The following is a 20,215-nucleotide window of genomic DNA, read 5'->3' on the forward strand; positions in this document are numbered from 1 at the left end:
TCCTCATGGTGTCAGTTTGAGGGGGTCCAAAATGTAGGTAAATATGTGTAAACACAAGAATTCTGAGTGTGAACAAAGAAATCCGAGTCTAAACACAAAGAACTCCCAGCCAAAGGTTTGCTACTGATATATTTATGGCATGAATAAGGCTTATTCATTCATTGGCTTGCATCTGTCCCTCATTTTATACCGTGTAGAATTCAATTACCTTGAATGGCACTGAGCCGAGGAGAATTTTGTCGCCTGCCATCCATTCCAATACGGATACTAATTTGCGATGGTGTAAATTGTTTCATGCGGCCCTGTGCTTGAGATTCAAGCTTTTCTATATCTGGCTTCTTGTAACTGAAATGGAGAACGGCAAGCAGATAGGATGTATGTAAATTAGATTTAGAATTCCGGATAGGCCAACATATAATTTTAATCACTAAGTAGGTGTGACAATTTCAATAGGGAAAATCAGTCTTCAAACACTGAGATTGCTCTCCGATTCTAAAGGAACACAAGTCACAGATCATAAATCACCTGATTCAAATGAATAGTGATAGGCACAGCACAACACCTTGGTTTTGTTTTCAATCGTATTATATTACACTATACCTGCCAACCTTTCTAATTCAAAAGTAGTGAAATGAAGGTAAGATCTGGAGATGTGAGGGGGCAGGCCAGACTAACAGTAAAAAAAAAGGGAAAAATGTTACTCTTTTCAATGATGATATCAAAACGCTACAGTTTTCTGGATTTTTACCCATAGCATTTATTACATCCACATTTAATAACTAGTAACTAAAAGGTGCAACTTCCACCTCTAACATTGCCCACCTTCTTCCCCGTTGATAACACAAAGCATGGAATGACTTCCATCAAACCCAATCCTTTCACAGAGCAGGGAACAGTCTGCATAAACCCAATCTCCCATCCCGATCTTCCAAGATAACCCGGGAAATTCCTGACTATTCATCCATCCCCAAATCTCCACTATTTAACTGCAGCCTATGCTCTCCACAAACAACATTTCCCACTCTATTGCAGCAAAAGAACCATCATATCCTGTCAGATATTTTATCATCTCAGTTTGCCTCCTTATAATAACAATAGCACCATTAACATAGAAAAACATCCCAAGGTGCTTTACAGACACGCAATCAGACAAAAATGAACAATGAGATTAAAAAAAGGCGATATCAGGAGGCATGACTAAAAGCTTGGTCAAAGAGGTGTGATTTGAGGAGGATCCTAAAAGATATGAGGGAGACGTAGAGGCGGAAAGGTTTAGGGAGGAAATTCCGAAGTTTAGCGCCTAGATAGCGGAAAAGAGATAGGGAAGGCCGAGGCCAGGAAGGGAGTAAAACACAAGGATGACAAGTTTAAATTGGAGGCATTGGGGGAACAGGAAGCAATGTTGGTCATCGAGCACAGGGGTGATGGGTAAGTGGGACTTGATGAGAGAAAGGATATGGGCAGCTGAGTTTTGGATGAGTTGGAGTTTATGGAGGTGGAGGATGGGAGGTCAGGCTGGCGAACATTAGAACAGTAACGTCTGGCGGCGAAAAAGGCATTGATAAGAGTTTCGGCAGCAGATTGGCTGAGGCGGGGGCACAGTTGGGCAATGTTATGGAGGTGGAAGTAGGCAGTCATTTTAATGGAGAGGATATGGGGTTGGAAGCTCAGCAGGGGTCCAAGAAGATGATGAGGTTGTGAACAGTCTGGTTCAATCTGAGACATTGGCTGGGGAGTGGGATGGATTAGATGTCGAGGGGACGGAGTTTGTGGGTGGGGGCCGAAGACCAGGGCTTCAGTCTTCCCAATGTTTAACTGGAGGTAATTGTGGCTCATCCAGGACTGGATGTCAGACAAGCAGTCTGACAACAAAGACGCAGTGGAAGGGTTGGTGGCATGGTGGAGGGGTAGATATGGGTGTCGTCAACATACATATGGGACCTGACCCCATGTCTTTGGATGGTGTTGCCAAGCAGCAGCAAGTAGATGAGGAATAGGAGGGTGCCAGAGTGCAGGGACAGGAGGGGAAGCCACTGCTAGAGATGCTCTGGCTATGATTGAATAGGTAATAGTGCCCAAGCGAGGGCAGTCTCATTGAGCTAGACAACGAAGGAGGCGGTGTGGTAGATCGTGTCAAAGACTGCAGAGAGGTCGAGAAGGACGAAGAGAGATGGTGCACCAGAGGATGTCATTTGTATTTTGATTAGGGCCATTTTAGTACTGTATCCTCCAATCCCATTTGTAACTACTTCTTATCGAAGGAGTTAATTCAAACAGCTTCACCCGTTCTGCTGTGAGTCAACATTGTTATCCACTATTTTTTCTTTCAAAATATAAAAACAAAATACATATTGGTATTTTAAATTGGTCAATTTGAATGGTCAACTTGTTTTTGAAATACTAGACTTAGATCCTACTATTCATGGATTCAACGTGTGAAAAATGTTATGTTCAGTTACTTACAGTCTCAGCAATAGTGATGAAACTACTACAGAAACAGAGGAAGCCGCCATTGCAGCAGAACCCATCCATGGCTGTAAAACTAGGCCAAATGGCAAAAACACCCCTAGAAAATTAGAAGCACATAGCATATTTAGAACATAAGAAAATTCAAGGACCATTAAAGAGGTTACTCCAAATTAGGATAGACAAATCACCTGAACCTGATAGTTTACATCTAAGAATCCTGAGGGAAAGTGCAAAACAATATTTTAATAGCAGAGGCTCTGACTGCAATTTTCGAAAATTCTTTGGAATGGAAAATATTGCCAGAGGACTGAATGATGGTAAAGTCAGACAAAGAAGACATGGATAAGCCAAGAAATTATAGGCCAGTTAGTCGTACTTCAGTTGTTGCTAAACTACTAGAATCTATAATAGATAATGAAACTACTAAGCACTTGGAGAAACACAACTTCAACAGAGACTTCAGCATGGACTTCTAAAAGGCAGGTTATGTTTTACCAACTTTATAGAATTCTTTAAAGAAATAACAGAGAAGATTGATAAAGGAAATGAAATGGACGTAGTTTAGATGGGTTTTCAAAAAGCATTTAATAATGTCACATGGCAAAGGTAATGAAAGGTACATGGAATTAAGTGGAATGTACCTTTCATTACCTTTGCTATGTGATAGAGACAGTTGATGTCAGAAAGCAAAGGGTAGGGTAGGGTTAAGACATTTTTCATATTGAAAATGTGAGTGGCATTCTACAAGTAGCTGTGTTTGGGGGCTGCCCTTATTTTTTGAATACATATAAAAGATCTAGACTTAGGAATTGATAGGTTGGGCAGATAGGTGGTAAATGCAGTTTAATGTAGAAAACCGTGAAGTAATATGTTTTGGAAGTAAGAATAATGTAGAAAAATATGAATACACTTTGGAAGTACAAAATGAAATACACCTTAAATGTTGAGAATTTAAATGGAATAGAGGAGCAGAGAAACCTTGATATTCAGATACACAGGTCATTAAAGGTGACACTGAAGTGGATAAGGCCATAAAAAGGCAAACAGAATCCTTGGTTTTGTACCTAGAAGCATACGATATAAAAACAAGGAACATAGAATGTACAGGACTGGAAAAAAACCATTACAGTCCAAAAGAATAACATTAAAGGGAATGGGGAACGAGCAGGACGGTGGGTTTAGACTGGGTGGTTCATCTGGAGAAGAACACTGGCACAGACTTAACGGGTCAAATGACCTACTTCTGTGCTGCATCATTCTACGACTCTAAGGACTAGAAAAGGCCATTTGAAATTTAAAGAGAAATATCAATGTTTTGGATCAAGCCTTATAGGCTGCTCATAACTTTATTTCTGGTTTAAATAGCTATCCAGTAACTCAAATTCCTCAGCCAAAGGCAAGCATGTATCTCTAAAAAAGCAGTATCTGTGCAGATTAAGAAAACTGTGATTCAACACTCAAAAAAGGAAATAGTTCCAGAGTTTCAAAAGCTGTATTGCATAGGAAACAATAGAAGTTTTCTCAAGAAAATGAAAAGTACAATTTTGTTACAATTTTACTTTCTTGCAGAATTATTGTATGATATTAGCAATATATTATTTACATATTTCCTCATGTTACTATCCCTCAAATTTACAGTCTGTGCAGGGTTTTCAAGAAGGAAGTCTTACTTTAACACTTCACATTGCAAATGCAATAGGATGTCTAGCTTATTTGCTACACAACGCACATAGTAAATAATATCATGCAGCATTTTAATGTAGTGATAAAGATATTTTATGACAATTAATGGGGTATGACACTATCTTATTCATTGGATTAGCACAGTATGTGAATAAAATGACTAATGTCTAGATGTGACTTTATTCCTTTTTCCTGGCTTTGGTTGCATTATAATTTTATAATACAGAGATACTTGCCTCCCTGTTGAAACTATCTTTAGAAGGCTTCCTCCCATGCACTTGAACTGCAAAGTAGTAGTGAAGCAATTTCTCGGTGCTTTTACGTCTGCTAGTGACACTGGGTCCCACAACTGGGGGTTTCATACAGCCAGCAAGACAAACAACACTGCTGGGATTCATTAATTGTAAACAATTTTACAACACCAAGTTATAGTCCAGCAATTTTATTTTAAATTCACAAGCTTTCGGAGGCTTCCTCCTTCCTCAGGTGAACGCTGTTGGAAATGAAATCCTCGAAATGAAATCGCATTTATACATCACAGAACAATGCTTGGTGATTACAGACAGTTTTTTCAACTGCCCGTTGCCAAGGCAATCAGTATGCAGACTGACAGGTGTTACCTGCAAGGTCTCCGAATATACAAATCACCAAAAAAAAACAAAAAAACAAAAAAAAACAGATAGAGAGGTAGAAACATAGAAAAGACAGCAACTGACCCGTTATATTAAAAACAGATAACATTCGTTCCTCCTCAGACGAGGAGGAACGCGATGGACACCTACAGACGCTGAAAGACGCCCTAGTAAGAACGGGATATGACGCTCGACTCATCGATCGACAGTTCCGACGGGCCACAGCGAAAAATCGCATAGACCTCCTCAGGAGACTAACACGGGACGCAACCAACAGAGTACCCTTTGTCGTCCAGTACTTCCCCGGAGCGGAGAAACTACGCAATGTTCTCCGCAGCCTTCAACATGTCATCAATGACGACGAACACCTCGCTATGGCCATCCCCACACCTCCACTACTCGCCTTTAAACAGCCACCCAACCTCAAACAGACCATCGTTCGCAGCAAATTACCTAGCCTTCAAGAGAACAACGTCCACGACACCACACAACCCTGCCACGGTAACCTCTGCAAGACATGCCAGATCATCGACACAGATACCACCATCACACGAGAGGACACCACCCACCAGGTGCATGGTTCAAACTCCTGTGACTCGGCCAACGTTGTCTACCTCATACGTTGCAGGAAAGGATGCCCCAGAGCATGGTACATTGGCGAGACCATGCAGACGCTGCGACAACGGATGAACGGACACCGCGCAACAATCACCAAACAGGAGGGTTCCCTCCCAGTCGGGGAACACTTCAGCAGTCAAGGACATTCAGCCACCGACCTTCGGGTAAGCGTACTCCAAGGCGGCCTTCGAGACACACGACAACGCAAAATCGTCGAGCAGAAATTGATAGCCAAGTTCCGCACCCATGAGGACGGCCTCAACCGGGATCTTGGGTTCATGTCACGCTACACGTTACCCCACCAGCGAACAAATGTTATCTGTTTTTAATATAACGGGTCAGTTGCTGTCTTTTCTATGTTTCTACCTCTCTATCTCTGTTTTTTTTTGTTTTTTTGTTTTTTTTTGGTGATTTGTATATTCGGAGACCTTGCAGGTAACACCTGTCTGTCTGCATACTGATTGCCTTGGCAACGGGCAGTTGAAAAAACTGTCTGTAATCACCAAGCATTGTTCTGTGATGTATAAATGCGATTTCATTTCGAGGATTTCATTTCCAACAACGTTCACCTGAGGAAGGAGGAAGCCTCCGAAAGCTTGTGAATTTAAAATAAAATTGCTGGACTATAACTTGGTGTTGTAAAATTGTTTACAATTGTCAACCCCAGTCCATCACCGGCATCTCCACATCAGGGATTCATTAAGACCAGGTTCCCAGAAGGCCCACAAAAACATCTTCCCTGAAGCCAGTCTTAGTGACTGCTGGCAGTTCTATATTTGACTTGCAACCAGCTGCACGAGACCCAAGCTCAGGAAATTCAACAGCACTGGCAGGGGTCTCACACAATATGAAAGAGTCTTTCTTGTAGAGGAGAGGGGTAAAGAGCATGCAGCGCCAGCATAAAGGTAAATATCGCCATGTAACATTGCAACATTCGCACCTTTTGCAACTTTTCATTCCGTTGGCCTGTTCAGGTCGAAGAATGTTGGCACGGAAACAGAATGGAGTCTAGATTCCATGCAATCTCTCTAAACTCATGGACCATAGTACGACATTAGTGCGTGCTAGTCCCAATTGAAGTGGAGTAACATAAGGACATATGACTAATAAGATAGGTGATTTGCAGCTTTGAGGACCCCCCCTGATGCGGCAATAATATTAACAAGTTATACTGTGACACAGGGAGGTAGCAAGAGAAAGTGCACTGAAAGACAAACACCTCTTAATGGGACTGCAGGAGGCCGCTGAAGAACGGGTAAGTTTTTCAGTTTTCACTTACCGTAATGTGGTAAGAGTGCTCCTCCTGGCTCCAGAGCAATACTGCGGGTCGCAGTTAGGAAAGGCCCGGAACGGCAAGGTGCATTTGATTGGCAGCTGCAGTTTGCCGGTATTATGGAGATGAGGCCCAATTTGGAACGAGCCTCAGGCCCCGTTTTCGATGCGTCGCTGATTTCGCACCTGCTCATGGCAAATCCCAATTCCTCCCCCTTCACATTTTAAACAGACTTTGAACTTACAGAACTTTACCCTTATTAATTGATTTTAAGGGAAAAAGACGGTGAAAATAAAGCACAGCAAATTTAAAAAGCTCCCACTCACCAGCAGCAATTGGGATTCCTACCAGGTTATAAATTAAAGCAAAGATAACATTTATTTGAATTCGACAAACGGTCTTTTTTGACAAGTCGATGCTTGCCACGACATCTAGTAGATCATTCTAGGGGCAAACAGAGAATGCATTACACCACAAAATATTTAAAAAATAAACAAGATATGTTTAAATAATAATTTCAAATGACTATTTTCATCCTTGCCATTCTTTATAAGAGAAATATAGATAATCTGAGAACACGAGAAAGAGCTTATTAAATATCTGAATGTTGCTTTATTAACATTGGCTTACTCTAATAAGCACAACATCTGCTGCTTCAATAGCCACGTCTGTGCCGGTTCCAATGGCAATTCCCACATCAGCTTTTGCCAGGGCTGGAGAATCATTGATACCATCTCCAACCATTGCTACAGTTTTTCCCTCATCCTGAAGCTCCTGCACTTTGGCTACTTTATGTGAGGGAAGAACTTCTGCAAACACCTTCTTGATGCCAACCTTAAAAAAAAATGGAAACACAAACATAAAAGAAGAGAGCATTTCTTGTAAATATTTGTACCAACAGTAAAATTGTTCCTTTTTAAATTTTTGAAGCCTGCATTTAAGAGCAGTAAATGGGACAGGTATCTTGCTAATTCGTATACATAAATTTCTAATGGATCTATGAAATTATCTTTTAAAGTTAGTACTTTTGAAAGATGAGGAACTTAAAACGTGAATGCTGATACCCCCATCTCCGAGGAGATGCCAGTGCATAGGGTGTTCTAAAGAATATATATACTTAATGGTCAGCTGGAATGCAGTAAGGAGATTGATGTACACATGGGCCCTGAAAGACCAGGATACTTATGCTGTAATTTCAGTGGGAGTCTTGGCTTGTGCCCTGGACTCCCAAAGATGACGTTGATATTTAAAAATGTTTTAAATGCGTCCCCTGTGGCAGAATTATAGACTCACATAAAACTGGTCCTACAATTGTACCACCAGGATAAAGGAGTAGGATTCAGTAGAGTAAATATGGCAGCTGGCTGTCTCCCAGAATCAGAACTAAACAAGTACCAAGGATGGTACTGACAGAGGCCAAGAAACAAGCTGGTTGCCTGTGCTCTCAGATGGGGAATAAAAGAGGGGGGGGTGGAAATGGGATTTTAAAAAGTAATAAACCAAATACAGTAGGTACTGTACATGGGGATCAATCAGATTTTATTGAAATCTACCTGGCTAGCAATTGCTCCTGCTGTTTTGCGGTTGTCACCCGTTATAAGCACCACATCCACTCCCATGTTGTTCAAGGTGTACACAGCCAGTGCAGCTTCAGGTTTGACTGTGTCTGCAATCACCATCAATCCACACAGTGTACCTTTGCAGAGCAAAACACATCATAAGAACATAAGAAAAAGGAGCAGGAGGAGGCCAAATGGCCCGTAGAGCCGGCTCCGCCATTCAATAAGATCATGGCTGATCGTCGACCTCGACTCCACTTTCCCGCCCGATCCCTAAATCTCTTGATTCCCTTAGTGTCCAAAAATCTATCGATCTCAATCTTGAATATACTCAATGACTGAGCATCCACAGGCTTCTGGGGTAGAGAATTCCAAAAATTCACAACCCTCTGAGTGTAGAAACATTTCCTCATCTCGGTCCTAAATGGCCGAGCTCTTATCCTGAGACTATGACCTCTAGTTCTAAACTCTCCAGCCAGGGGAAACAGCCTCTCCGCATATACCCTGTCAAACACTCTAAGAATTTTATATGTTTTAATGAGATCACCTCTCATTCTTCTAAACTCCAGAGAATATAGGCCCATTCTACTCAATCTTTCCTCATAGGACAACCCTCTCATCCGAGGAATCAATCTAGTGAACCTTTGTTGCACCGCCTCTAAGGCAAATTTATCCTTCCTTAGGTAAGGAGACCAAAACTATACACTGTACTCCATGTGTGGTCTCACCAGAGCCCAATATAATTGCAGCAAGACCTCTACTCTTGTACTCCAACCCACTTGCAATAAAGGCTAACATACCATTTGTCTTCCTAATTGCTTGTGGTACCTGCATGTTAACTTTCTGTGATTCGTGTACAAGGACACCCAAATCCCTCTGAATACCAACATTTCTTAGTCTCTCACCTTTTAAAAAATATTCTGCTTTTCTATTCTTCCTACCAAAGTGGATAATTTCACATTTACCCACATTATACTCCATCTACCACCTTCTCGCCCACTCACTTAACCTGTCTCTATCCCTTTGCAGCCTCTTTACATCCTCCTCACAGCTTACTTTCCCACCTAGCTTTTATAGTCAGCAAACTTGGATACATTACACTTGGTCCCCTCATCTAAATCATTGATATGGACTGTAAACAGATGAGGCCCAAGCACTGATCCTTGCGGCACCCCACTAGTTACAACCTGCCAACCCGAAAATGACCAGTTTATTCCTACTCTTTGTTTTCTGTCCATTAACCAATCCTCAATCCATGCTAATATATTACCCCCAATCCCATGGGCCTTAATCTTGTGTAACAACCTGTTGTGTGGCACCTTATCGAATGCCTTTTGAAAATCCAAATATACCACATTCATTGGTTCCCCCTTATCTACTAAGCTAGTTACACCCTCAATAATCACAAGTTTCTGAGAATGTCAGAAAGGACTTAAAAGCATATCAGGACACATTTGGGTATCTGACCCTGTTGCCTAAATACTTGAAAGTATTGCGAATGGAGATACGCCTCTCCCAGAAGGTTTATTATAACCTACAACAGGACAATAACAACATTAAGCATGACATTGACCAAATTAAAGTCACCACCTGGTGAAATGACCTCTGGAATTTGGGACTGAATATACAGATCCATCCTTGGATTAGATTAATTTCATATGTATTAGTCGTAGTGCAGTTTGTTGTAATGTGCTTCTTGATTTTCATTGCATGTAATAAATGTAAGCAGAGGATGAAGGGTTTGGCAAAGATAGTAAAACAGAGCCTGGGTGAGAATGTCCCCATTGTCTCTGTGGTTTCAACTAAGAACACATCTTAATGGTACCGGGAGTAGCACCCGCTGGGGTAAGGTGCATGTAAAAGGGAAGACAATTATAGTTTGATAGGATTATCAGATGCTCTGCCTCTCTTCCACCCGGACTGGTGGCCAACACGAAGGGAACCTGGTTAAGATGAGGTACAGCATCTAACGGGATATTGTAGGGAGAATTTGGATTAAGGGATATAATGGGGAGGGCACCAATTCACAGGTGTAAAATGGTCTGAAAGGTACCATTCAGTCTAGTTAGGCTGGAAACAAAATATAAAGCACCATGGGATATTTGATTATGTTAGCCTTTTCAAATTAACATGAATAGGTTTAGCTGACCAAGGACATTCGCAGCTTACTTGAGAGATGTTTAGAAGGAGTCTGTTCCTGAGAACAGATAAGAGTACAAAGGCGTATTGATGAAACATGTCTGTGTTCTATTGGGACTTCTCTAGTTCAAGGGCTAGTCATATTCATTGTGATAACTCTTATAGTTTATTGCTTACTTAAATGTTGCTGCGCTGCAGAACCAGTGAGCACCGTAATAATTGGTTATCATGAAATGATAAAAGGGGGGAATGAGAATCCCTACGTGGTCAGTTTTCGGTAAAATATTAAGATGCCTATGTGGCAAAGAAGCAGAATGCAAAATGGTTAGAAAGGGTTAATTAATTAGTAACTGAGATTGGTACAGGTGGCCTGGCCTCCTGCTGGGCCATATGTTTGCGTAGTCAGCAGGTTTGCATGGTCTTATCAATGTAGAGTCTTTGATGTGATTCAAGGACTGGTCTGAATGTCTCCATGTTTATGGCAGATCAATATAGGTAACGAGCTTAGCCAAAGTTGAAAGACATTCCAGGTTGGGAGATAAGGAACAGAAGGGACAGGGAAGAACATTCCAAGTTGGAAGGTGAAGAAGTATCCCCTTTGATGTCTAACAGCAACATGATCAGCACATGGACGATTTATGATTGGCCGGAAATAATGTAACCTCGCATGGCAACCTATGCCCGGCTTATGATTGGTGTTGACCCTCGTTAAGTATGTTCCAACCCTATTCATCTGTATAAAAACGTGTGGATTTCTGTATGTTTCTTGTTCTTGCTCTGCCAGCATAGAGGGACTCTATCAGGAGTCCAAATCAATGCTGCAGACTAAGAACCCTGCTATTAAAGTTGTGCTGAACTTTAAAATGTATTCGACTTCAGTTTTTACTGAACCAGACTGAGGGGAAAGAATCCGGATCGTCATTACTACGCCCTTAATAATAGATGCTAGCATTTTCCCTTCTACTGATGTCAGGCTAATGGGCCTATAGTTCCCCGTTTTCTCTCTCCCTCCTTCCTTGAATAGCGGGGTTACATTTGCTACCTTCCAATCCACGGTGACCATTCTAGAATCTAGGGAATTCTGGAAGATCAAAACCAATGCATACTAGGCTTGTCATCAAGATTGAAGCCCACAGAGTAAAGGAGGCAGTAGCAGCATGGATACAAAATTGGCTAAGTAACAGGAAGCAGAGAGTAGTGGTGAACAGTTGTTTTTCGGATGGGAGGGAGGTGTACAATGGTGCTCCCCAGGGATCGGCACTAGGATCACTGCTTTTCTTGATATATATTAATGACTGGACTTGGGTATACAGGGCACAATTTCCAAATTTGCAGATGACACAAAACTTGGAAGTGTAGTGAACAGTGAGGAGGATAGTGATAGACTTCAAGAGGATATAGACAGGCTGATGGCATGGGCAGACATGTGGCAGATGAATTTTAAAGCAGAAAAATGCAAAGTGATACATTTCAGTAGGAAGAATGAGGAGAGGCAATATAAACTAGAGGGCGCAATTCTAAAAGGGGTGTAGGAACAGAGAGATCTGGTGGTAAATGTGCACAAATCAGTGAAGATGGCGGGGCCGTTGAGAAAGCGGTTAAAAAAGCATACGTGATCCTGGGCTTTATAAATAGAGGCATAGAGTACAAACGTAAGGAAGTCATGATGAACCTTTATAAAACACTGGTTCGACCACAACTGGAGTATTGTGTCCAGTTCTGGACGCAACACTTTAGGAAAGATGTGCAAGCCCTAGAGAGGATGCAGAAAAGATTTACGAGAATGATTCGAGAGAAATGAGGGATTTAGTAACATGGATAGACTGGAGAAGCTGGGGTTGTTCTCCTTGGAACAGAGAAGATTGAGAGGAGATTTGTTGGAGGTATTCAAAATCATGAAGGGTCTAGAACCAAAGGTCAGAGATTTAAGGTGATTGGCAACAGAACCAAAGGTGACATGAGGAAAAACTTTTTTATGCAGCGAGTGGTTAGGATCTGGAATGCACTGCTGGGGGGTAGGGGTGGGGGGGGCGGGTGGAGGGCGGGTGGTGGAGGCAGATTTAATTGTGGCTTTCAAAAGGGAACTGGATAAGTACTTGAAAGGAAAAAATTTGCAAGGGTACGGGAAAAGGGTGGCGGAGTGGGACTAGCTGGATTGCTCTTGCATAGAGCCAGCACGGACTCAACGGGCTGAATGGCCTCCTTCCGTGCTATAACCTTTGAATGATTCTGTGCATCCACTACCTCTGCAGCTACCTCTTTTAAAACCCTAGGATGTAAGCCATCAGGTCCAGGGGATTTGTCGACTTTTATTCCCATTAATTTCTCTAGTACTTTTTCTTTACTAATCTTAATTACTTGAAGTTGCTCACTCTCATTAGACCCTTGGTTCCCCACTACTTCCAGTATGTTTTTTGTGTCTTCTACTGTGAAGACAGATACAAAATATTTATTTAACATCTCTGCCATTTTCCTATTCCCCATTATAATTTCTCCTGTCTCTGCCTCAAAGGGACCCACGTTTACTTTTGCTTAATCTCTTCCATTTTTACATACTTGTAAAAGCTCTTACAATTCAATTTTCTCCCTCTTTATCATTTAACAGAATATTAGGAAATATAACAGAATATAGCCCTCTCCTAAGGCAGAAATGTGCATGCATGATACTTGTATCAGCTGTGTTTTACATTCACACAAAGTAATTCATACTTGGCATAGATTCAGTATACTTGTCAATATTAATCATTATCATTGTCTAAATGTTTACTTATGTTAATTTTGAAGCAAAGCGGATATATATTTTATATAAGTTAATTGCAGTATGAGTTACTATTTAGAACAGCATGATTAACTATCAATAGTGTACTATCATAGTATATCGCCCCACCCCCCCGAAGTCCCTATAAAGTTCCAGCATTTACTGTTTATTTCAGATTTCCAATATTTTAACTTTTTTATCCCAAGTTCTAGCTTTTTTGTGTTTCTTCCTCATGGCTTTTCATGGTCTTACTTAGCTATTTTCACATCCTTTTATTCTTTTAATGAGATGATCTTTGCAATTTTCAGCTTTATCCAGCTCTTCAAAGTACCTTTTATTCTGACCATTTAACCCATTAACTGCTCTCTGCAACAGAGTCATCGTTCCTGGCACTTTTATCTGTTGTTCACTACTCCTCCCTTTCTTTTATTCAGTCCTATTAAGGGACTCACTTATCTTCACCCAAAACATTAACCTGACTTTTCCTTTTACAGATGCTGTGTGTTTTCATTCGTATCTGTTTTTATTTTGGGTATCCAGCACTTGCAGGTTTTTTTTTAGTAAAATAAGAGAAATCCAAGCATTACATAAATCACTATATTTAGAACAATTGGGGAAATACAGATTAATTCCAGGCACATATAGATCATGCAGGGTTAACTGCATAAGGCAAGAAAGCAGGACACGAAGGGGTTCACAAAACATTGAAAGTCCATGACCAGAGTCTGATGTATCTTTATGCTCATAGTTCTAGAAAAGTTCTCAATTTGCATTCCATCTTTAAAAAAAAAATTCAGAGCAGTATGTCCAAATAAACACTTGCAAAGAAAGACATTTTTTTTGGCCCCAAAAATGCTTAAAATCGAGCATGGCTGGGGGCTTTGTCCATTGGATCCCCGTTGGGACACTACCCCCGGACATCACTGGGGCTTTTGGGCTGGCCCCTGACCCCCTGCAAGTTTTGAAGAGGCTCGGGGGGGGGGGTGAAATTGGTCTTTGTTGGTAGCGCAAAATGAATTGGCAGGTCCGTTTTACACCCCATTGAAGTCAATGCAAAAGAAAATTGGCCAAGGTGTAAAACAGACTGTTGATTCTTTACCGCCTATTTTGCTTCCACCATCTCACTGATTTCAAGACTTAAAGGTTGACATCTCTCCAACAGATTACGTGATACAGGCATTTTTTTTGCATTACATGGGTTATGATCATGGTAAGAGTTTAGTTCACTCATGTGTGTTTATTGTTAGCAAAACTAGTGATCTGTTTATATTATGCACATTTCAGTTAAATCTTGTGGAATTAAGCAGAAAAAAATTGAATTAGATGATACAAGATTACGTGCAGTAAGTCCTTCCTACTGCTCCACTGAAGAGTTGGGGTTGCTGTCATTTACCTTGGATTACGACCAGTATTTACAATGGAGCACTGCCCTGGAGTAACGCCTAATCACATTATCACAATTCAGTGGAGGGACTTTAATTGCATGAACTTTACCATCAATGGCCACCAACACAGCCACCTGTCCTTTCATTTCATGATTAGTCATGGCCTCATCAACATCATTTCCAACATGTAAACCATTGCGTTTCATCCACTCACGGTTTCCAATTAATACAGAGTAAGCCTGAGAAGCCACTGCACCTATAAAGGGCAAAAGGTCTGCTGAATTAATTTATTAGTCATAAAATAATTTACTCATAATTATTTAAAAGCCATCTAGTTCAAGGGAGTGTCAACAAAGTGATACTAATGTCACAAGGAGTAACAAATTCAAGAATGCAGGGAAGACTTGAATTTTACACTTCTATTTCTCACTATTCCTATCCTTATCGACTTTTTGAGAGAGACTTCAGGACTTCAGCAACTTTGTGCATTTCAGTACCACTGTGGGTGATTTCATGTATCACACCATTTGTCGCCTTTTTGTGAGATAAATAATGGCAAAGATCTCTGTATTTATCATTAAGCAGTGCTTTCATTGATAAAAAAATTACTAAAGTTCAAAAAATTTGGAACCAACTCCTCACCATAATCAAATAAATTTAATTGGAGACATTATTATCCAATTGTTCATTCGTGTCACAAATCTAACTTTATTCAAATAGATTGCAGTGAAAATTTATAAGCAAAATATTTACCTTCTGGTTCAGTGGTCTGTGAGGGCACTATATTTTCAACGTGTGAGTCACTAATCTGCAACAAATCTGTGTTCTGTTCATGTTGTTTGTTGAGACTCGGTTCACTTTTCATCAGCATTGTTTCAATATTAGTAACTTTGCAGCTGATGCCACTGCCTGGCACAGACTGAAAATCGGTGCAGTATCCAAGAACATCTGTGCCAAGTTCCTGAAATAGACAGGAAAGCTTCACCTTAAGATAACTAACTCAACATAATACAGAATACTTAAACTTTCCTGAACTACTATGCCACTACCAATAAAACTTACATAGCACGTTTAAGGTAGAAAACCTCCCAGAGATGTTTCACAGGGCAGGAACAGATGGCAAGCAATAGCCGATGGTACAGGGGAGGTGACCAAAGGCATTGTTGAAGAGACAGGGTTTATAGTAGTAAACTGTGGGTAAAGAATAGTGAAAGTATGCTCTGAATGGTAAGAACCTTAACAAAGTGAAAGAATAGAGATGTAGGCTCAAAATATTATTTTGAGATGTAGTGCAGATCCATTGATCTTTAAAGATGAGCGCAGGTAGAAAGGGCTATACAAATGTAAATGTGATTCTGGGTTTAATACATATGGACATTGAATATAGGAGCAAGGAATTGATGTTGAATTTGTACAAGTTATTGTTTCAGTCACAATTGAAGTATTCCATGAATTGGGGCAACCCACTATAAGAAGATACTACAGTAGTGCCCACGAAGATTCATTAGTCTGATATCAGGAATGAGAGAATATAGTTATGAAAAAAGGCTTGAAAAATTGAAGTTCCTCACACATCACATAAGAGATGAGGATGGAGAAGTGGGGAGCTGGGGAGGTGGGGGATCAAAGGAGGCAATTGGTTGTCGAAAGGAAAGTCTGGGACTGTCCTTACCCTGCTGCAATAAATTGGAAGAAAACAGTTCAAAAGGTACAGGCATCTGGTCTGTACAAATAGACAATACTCAAAATAGTAACATTTATTTCACAACACAGTTCTTACAAAAGCACAAAAATACTTTAAAAATATTAGTCAATGATAGAATTAGTACAGATTACTATTCAGTGGTAATTTAAAATACAAGAATTTTAGCGTAAGTAGTAAAAATAGTATTTTATTGCCAAGATAAAAGATAATATTAAATATATTTGAATATAATGGTTATATCACTACATAATACATGTGATTTTAGTATGAAATATAGACTGGACTGAGAAACTGAGAGAAGTAGAATATCTGTGACTTACTTCTTTGCAATATTTGGCCACAGCATTTCCAAGAGGATGTTCACTACTGGCTTCTGCAGTACCAACAATTGCAAGCAGTTTCTTCAGTGGCAGTACAGCAACATCTACCAGTATTAGAACCCTCATCACCTTAGGAACACCATGTGTAATCGTTCCAGTCTTGTCAAACATCACTACTTTTATCTAGAGACACAGAAGTTCTTTTCACTACAGTGAAAGAATCAAAGCTGTCATCTAACTGTAGGTTATCATTTTCTAAATGTAATTTCCCATCAGTTGCCGGAGTGCGGGAAAGTTAAATCATTTAAGCAGATTTGATGATGAAATATGTAATTCCATTAACACAAATAGCCCACTAACCAACCACAACTAAATGCTGAATTCACTACTATGGTTGCTCAAAACACAAACAAACTGTATTTTTAAAAAAAATTTGTGCAGGAGTTCTGCAAATTGATCTTCTAACTAATTAATGAAGTAAAGTTATGTTGAATTAGGTGATCTGAGCTGGTCAGGCGATGGCAGTACTAGGAAATGCCTCAGTGTCTCTGGGATAGCGAGGCAGGAACAGATCAATCAGTTTCCACTTATGATCATGATCCAGTGAGACCTGCTTCAAAGTAAGCATGGAGAGCTTTTTGATATATATTAATGACAGGGTATAATTTCAAAGTTTGCAGATGACATGAAACTTGGAAATGTAGCAAACAATGTGGAGGATGGTAACAGACTTCAGGAGGACACAGACAGACTGGTGAAATGGGCAGACACGTGGCAGATGAAATTTAACGCAGAGAAGTGTGAAGTGATATATTTTGGTAGGAAGAATGAAGAGAGGCAATATAAACTAAATGGTACAATTTTAAAGGGAGTGCAGGAACAGACAGACTTGGGGGTGTATGTACACAAATCTTTGAAGGTGGCAGAACAAGTTGAAAAGGCTGTTAAAAAAGCATATGGCTTTAATAATAGAGGCATAAGAATACTAAAGCAAGGAAGTAATGCTAAACCTTTATAAAACACTGGTTAGGCCTCAGCTAGAGTATTATGTTCAATTCTGGGCACTACACTTTGAGAGAGAGTGCAGAAGAGATTTACTAGATTGGTACCAGGGATGAGGGACTTCAGTTATGTGGAGAGACTGGAGAAACTGGGGTTGTTCTCCTTAGAACAGAGGAGGTTAAGAGGAGATTTGATAGAGGTGTTCAAAATCATGAACAGTTTTGATAGAGTAAATAAGGAGAAACTGTTTCCAGTGGCAGATGGGTCCGTAACCAGAGGACACAGATTTAAGGTGATTGGCAAAAGCACAGAGGCAATATGAGGAAACATTTTTTTATGCAGTGAGTTATGATGATCTGGAATGCACTGCCTGAAAGGATGGTGGAAGCAGATTCAATAGTAACTTTCAACATGGAATTGGATAAATGCTTGACGGTGAACAATTTGCAGGGCTATGGGGAAATAGTAGAGGAGTGGGTCTAATTGGACAGCTCTTTAAAGAGCAGGCACGATGGGCCGATAGGCCACCTTCTATGCTGTACCATACTATGACTACTACTATGAGCGTCAGAGGAAAACAAAATTGGCTTGGTTTTGATGCCTCCTATAGTCAAATGGTCTGCGGACACACACTGCCCAGATTCACACATGATGAATAGACTCCTGGCTAAGAGTTGCCCCCACCCATGATTACTCGGAGGAAAATTATCATTGCGGTTGTTCTTTTTTTAAAGAAAGAAAACTTTAAAAAAAGATAATGCTGATAAATTTCATGATCTTTTGAATGGCTGTCCATCAAAATGCTAGTTCAGTGTAGCTAATTTCATCCGATCCTGCTGGTGAAAAATGTATCACTGCCCATGATGGTTTTTCTTACTGATTCTCTTTATAGCCACTAACCTTGTGTGCCATCTCCAGTGGTTCTCCACCCTTGATGAGGATACCATTTTGAGCACCAACTCCTGTACCCACCATCACAGCTGTGGGTGTTGCCAGTCCCAGGGAACAGGGGCATGCAATAGACAACACTGTAATGGAGGTCTGAAACGCGAATCTGACAATCAGCTTAGCTTTAGAAATATCTTTGCTGTAGCCCTAAGAAGAGAAGAGTCAAGAGTGTAACTTCATGAGTCGACATGAAAAATCAGCCAATTCTAAACACCTCGTGATAGCACAGTGGATCATAAAGTATTCCAGGCAACCAATATTATTGGGACATTATACTTTAACACAACATCACTTATGCAAAGGGAATATTAAACAGGTAATATTGCAGCTCTGCAGCTGAGTTTACTCAATTGACTATTGTTAGGCTCTGGCAGTTGTATAGAAGCATACTCATTTGGTAGAGACAAATTTTGTGTTTCACTCATTTTTTACTTCAAAAATGGACACCGAAGAGATCATATCAGTCTTTACATACTGGCCTTTTGATAGGCTGAGAAGAATGGTCGTTAAAGCCAATTATCCACAAACGAAACCCAGGTTTCTGAAAGTGGATCCTATCGCAAACATCAATGGTGGAAGCCAGGAGGAAAAAGGTAAGAAAGAAAGAAAGAACTTGCATGTATATAGCGTCTTTTACTATCTCAGGATGTCCCAATGTGCTTAATAGCCAATGTAATACTTTTGAAGTGCGGTCACTGTTGTAATGTAGGAAATGCGGCAGCCAATTTGCACACAGCAAGCGCCCACAAACAGCAATGAAATAAATGAACAGATCATTTGTTTTAGGTGTTGGTTGAGGGATAAATATTGGCCAGGACAACGGGAGAACTACCCTGCTCTTCTTCGAAAAGTGGCGTTGGATGTTTTATATCAACCTGAGAGGGCATATAGGGCCTCGGTATAATGTCTCATCTGAAAGATGGCACCTCCGACAGTATAGCATTCCCTCAGTACTGCACTTAAGTGTCAGCCTGGAATATGTAATCAAGTTGGATATGAATGTAAAAGGTATGATCAGTAAGTTCGCTGATGATACAAAAATTGGTCGGGTGGTAAATAGCGAGGAGGATAGCCTCAGTCTGCAGGATGATATAGATGGGTTGGTCAGATGGGCGGAACAGTGGCAAATGGTATTTAACCCGGAAAAGTGCGAGGTGATGCACTTTGGAGGAACTAACAAGGCAAGGGAATACACAACGTTTGGGAGGACCCTAGGCAAGACAGAGGGTCAGAGGGATCTTGGTGTGCAAGTTCACAGATCCCTGAAGGCGGCGGAACAGGTAGATAAGGTGGTAAAGAAGGCATATGGGATACTTGCCTTTATTAGCCGAGGCATAGAATATAAGAGCAAGGAGGTTATGATGGAGCTGTATAAAACACTGGTTAGGCCACAGCTGGAGTACTGTGTGCAGTTCTGGTCGCCACACTACAGGAAGGATGTGATCACTTTGGAGAGGGTGCAGAGGAGATTCACCAGGATGTTACCAGGGCTGGAGCGCTTCAGCTATGATGAGAGACTGGGAAGATTGGGTTTGTTTTCCTTGGAGCAGAGGAGGCTGAGGGGGGACATGATTGAGGTGTACAAAATTATGAGGGGCACAGATAGGATGGATACTAAGGAGCTTTTTCCCTTCGTTGAGGGTTCTATAACAAGGGGGCATAGATTCAAGGTAAAAGGCGGGAGGTTTAGAGGGGATTTGAGAAAGAACTTTTTCACCCAGAGG

At 40.7% G+C, this 20,215-nt stretch overlaps 1 protein-coding gene across 1 annotated transcript in view; it reads right to left on the bottom strand.

Moving 5' to 3' along the window:
* Positions 1-200: 200 nt before the first annotated feature.
* LOC137322639 (copper-transporting ATPase 2-like) overlaps positions 201-20,215 on the bottom strand; it is a 69,301-nt gene continuing 49,286 nt past the window's right edge. The window contains 9 exon segments of the mRNA XM_067985546.1: positions 201-345; positions 2,464-2,566; positions 7,002-7,119; positions 7,306-7,509; positions 8,229-8,371; positions 14,626-14,772; positions 15,270-15,477; positions 16,542-16,724; positions 18,444-18,638. Coding sequence (XP_067841647.1) covers positions 201-345; positions 2,464-2,566; positions 7,002-7,119; positions 7,306-7,509; positions 8,229-8,371; positions 14,626-14,772; positions 15,270-15,477; positions 16,542-16,724; positions 18,444-18,638 — 1,446 coding nt within the window.

Source organism: Heptranchias perlo, chromosome 6 (genome assembly GCF_035084215.1).
Source record: "Heptranchias perlo isolate sHepPer1 chromosome 6, sHepPer1.hap1, whole genome shotgun sequence".
In the NCBI taxonomy this organism is placed as follows: Eukaryota; Metazoa; Chordata; class Chondrichthyes; order Hexanchiformes; family Hexanchidae; genus Heptranchias; species Heptranchias perlo.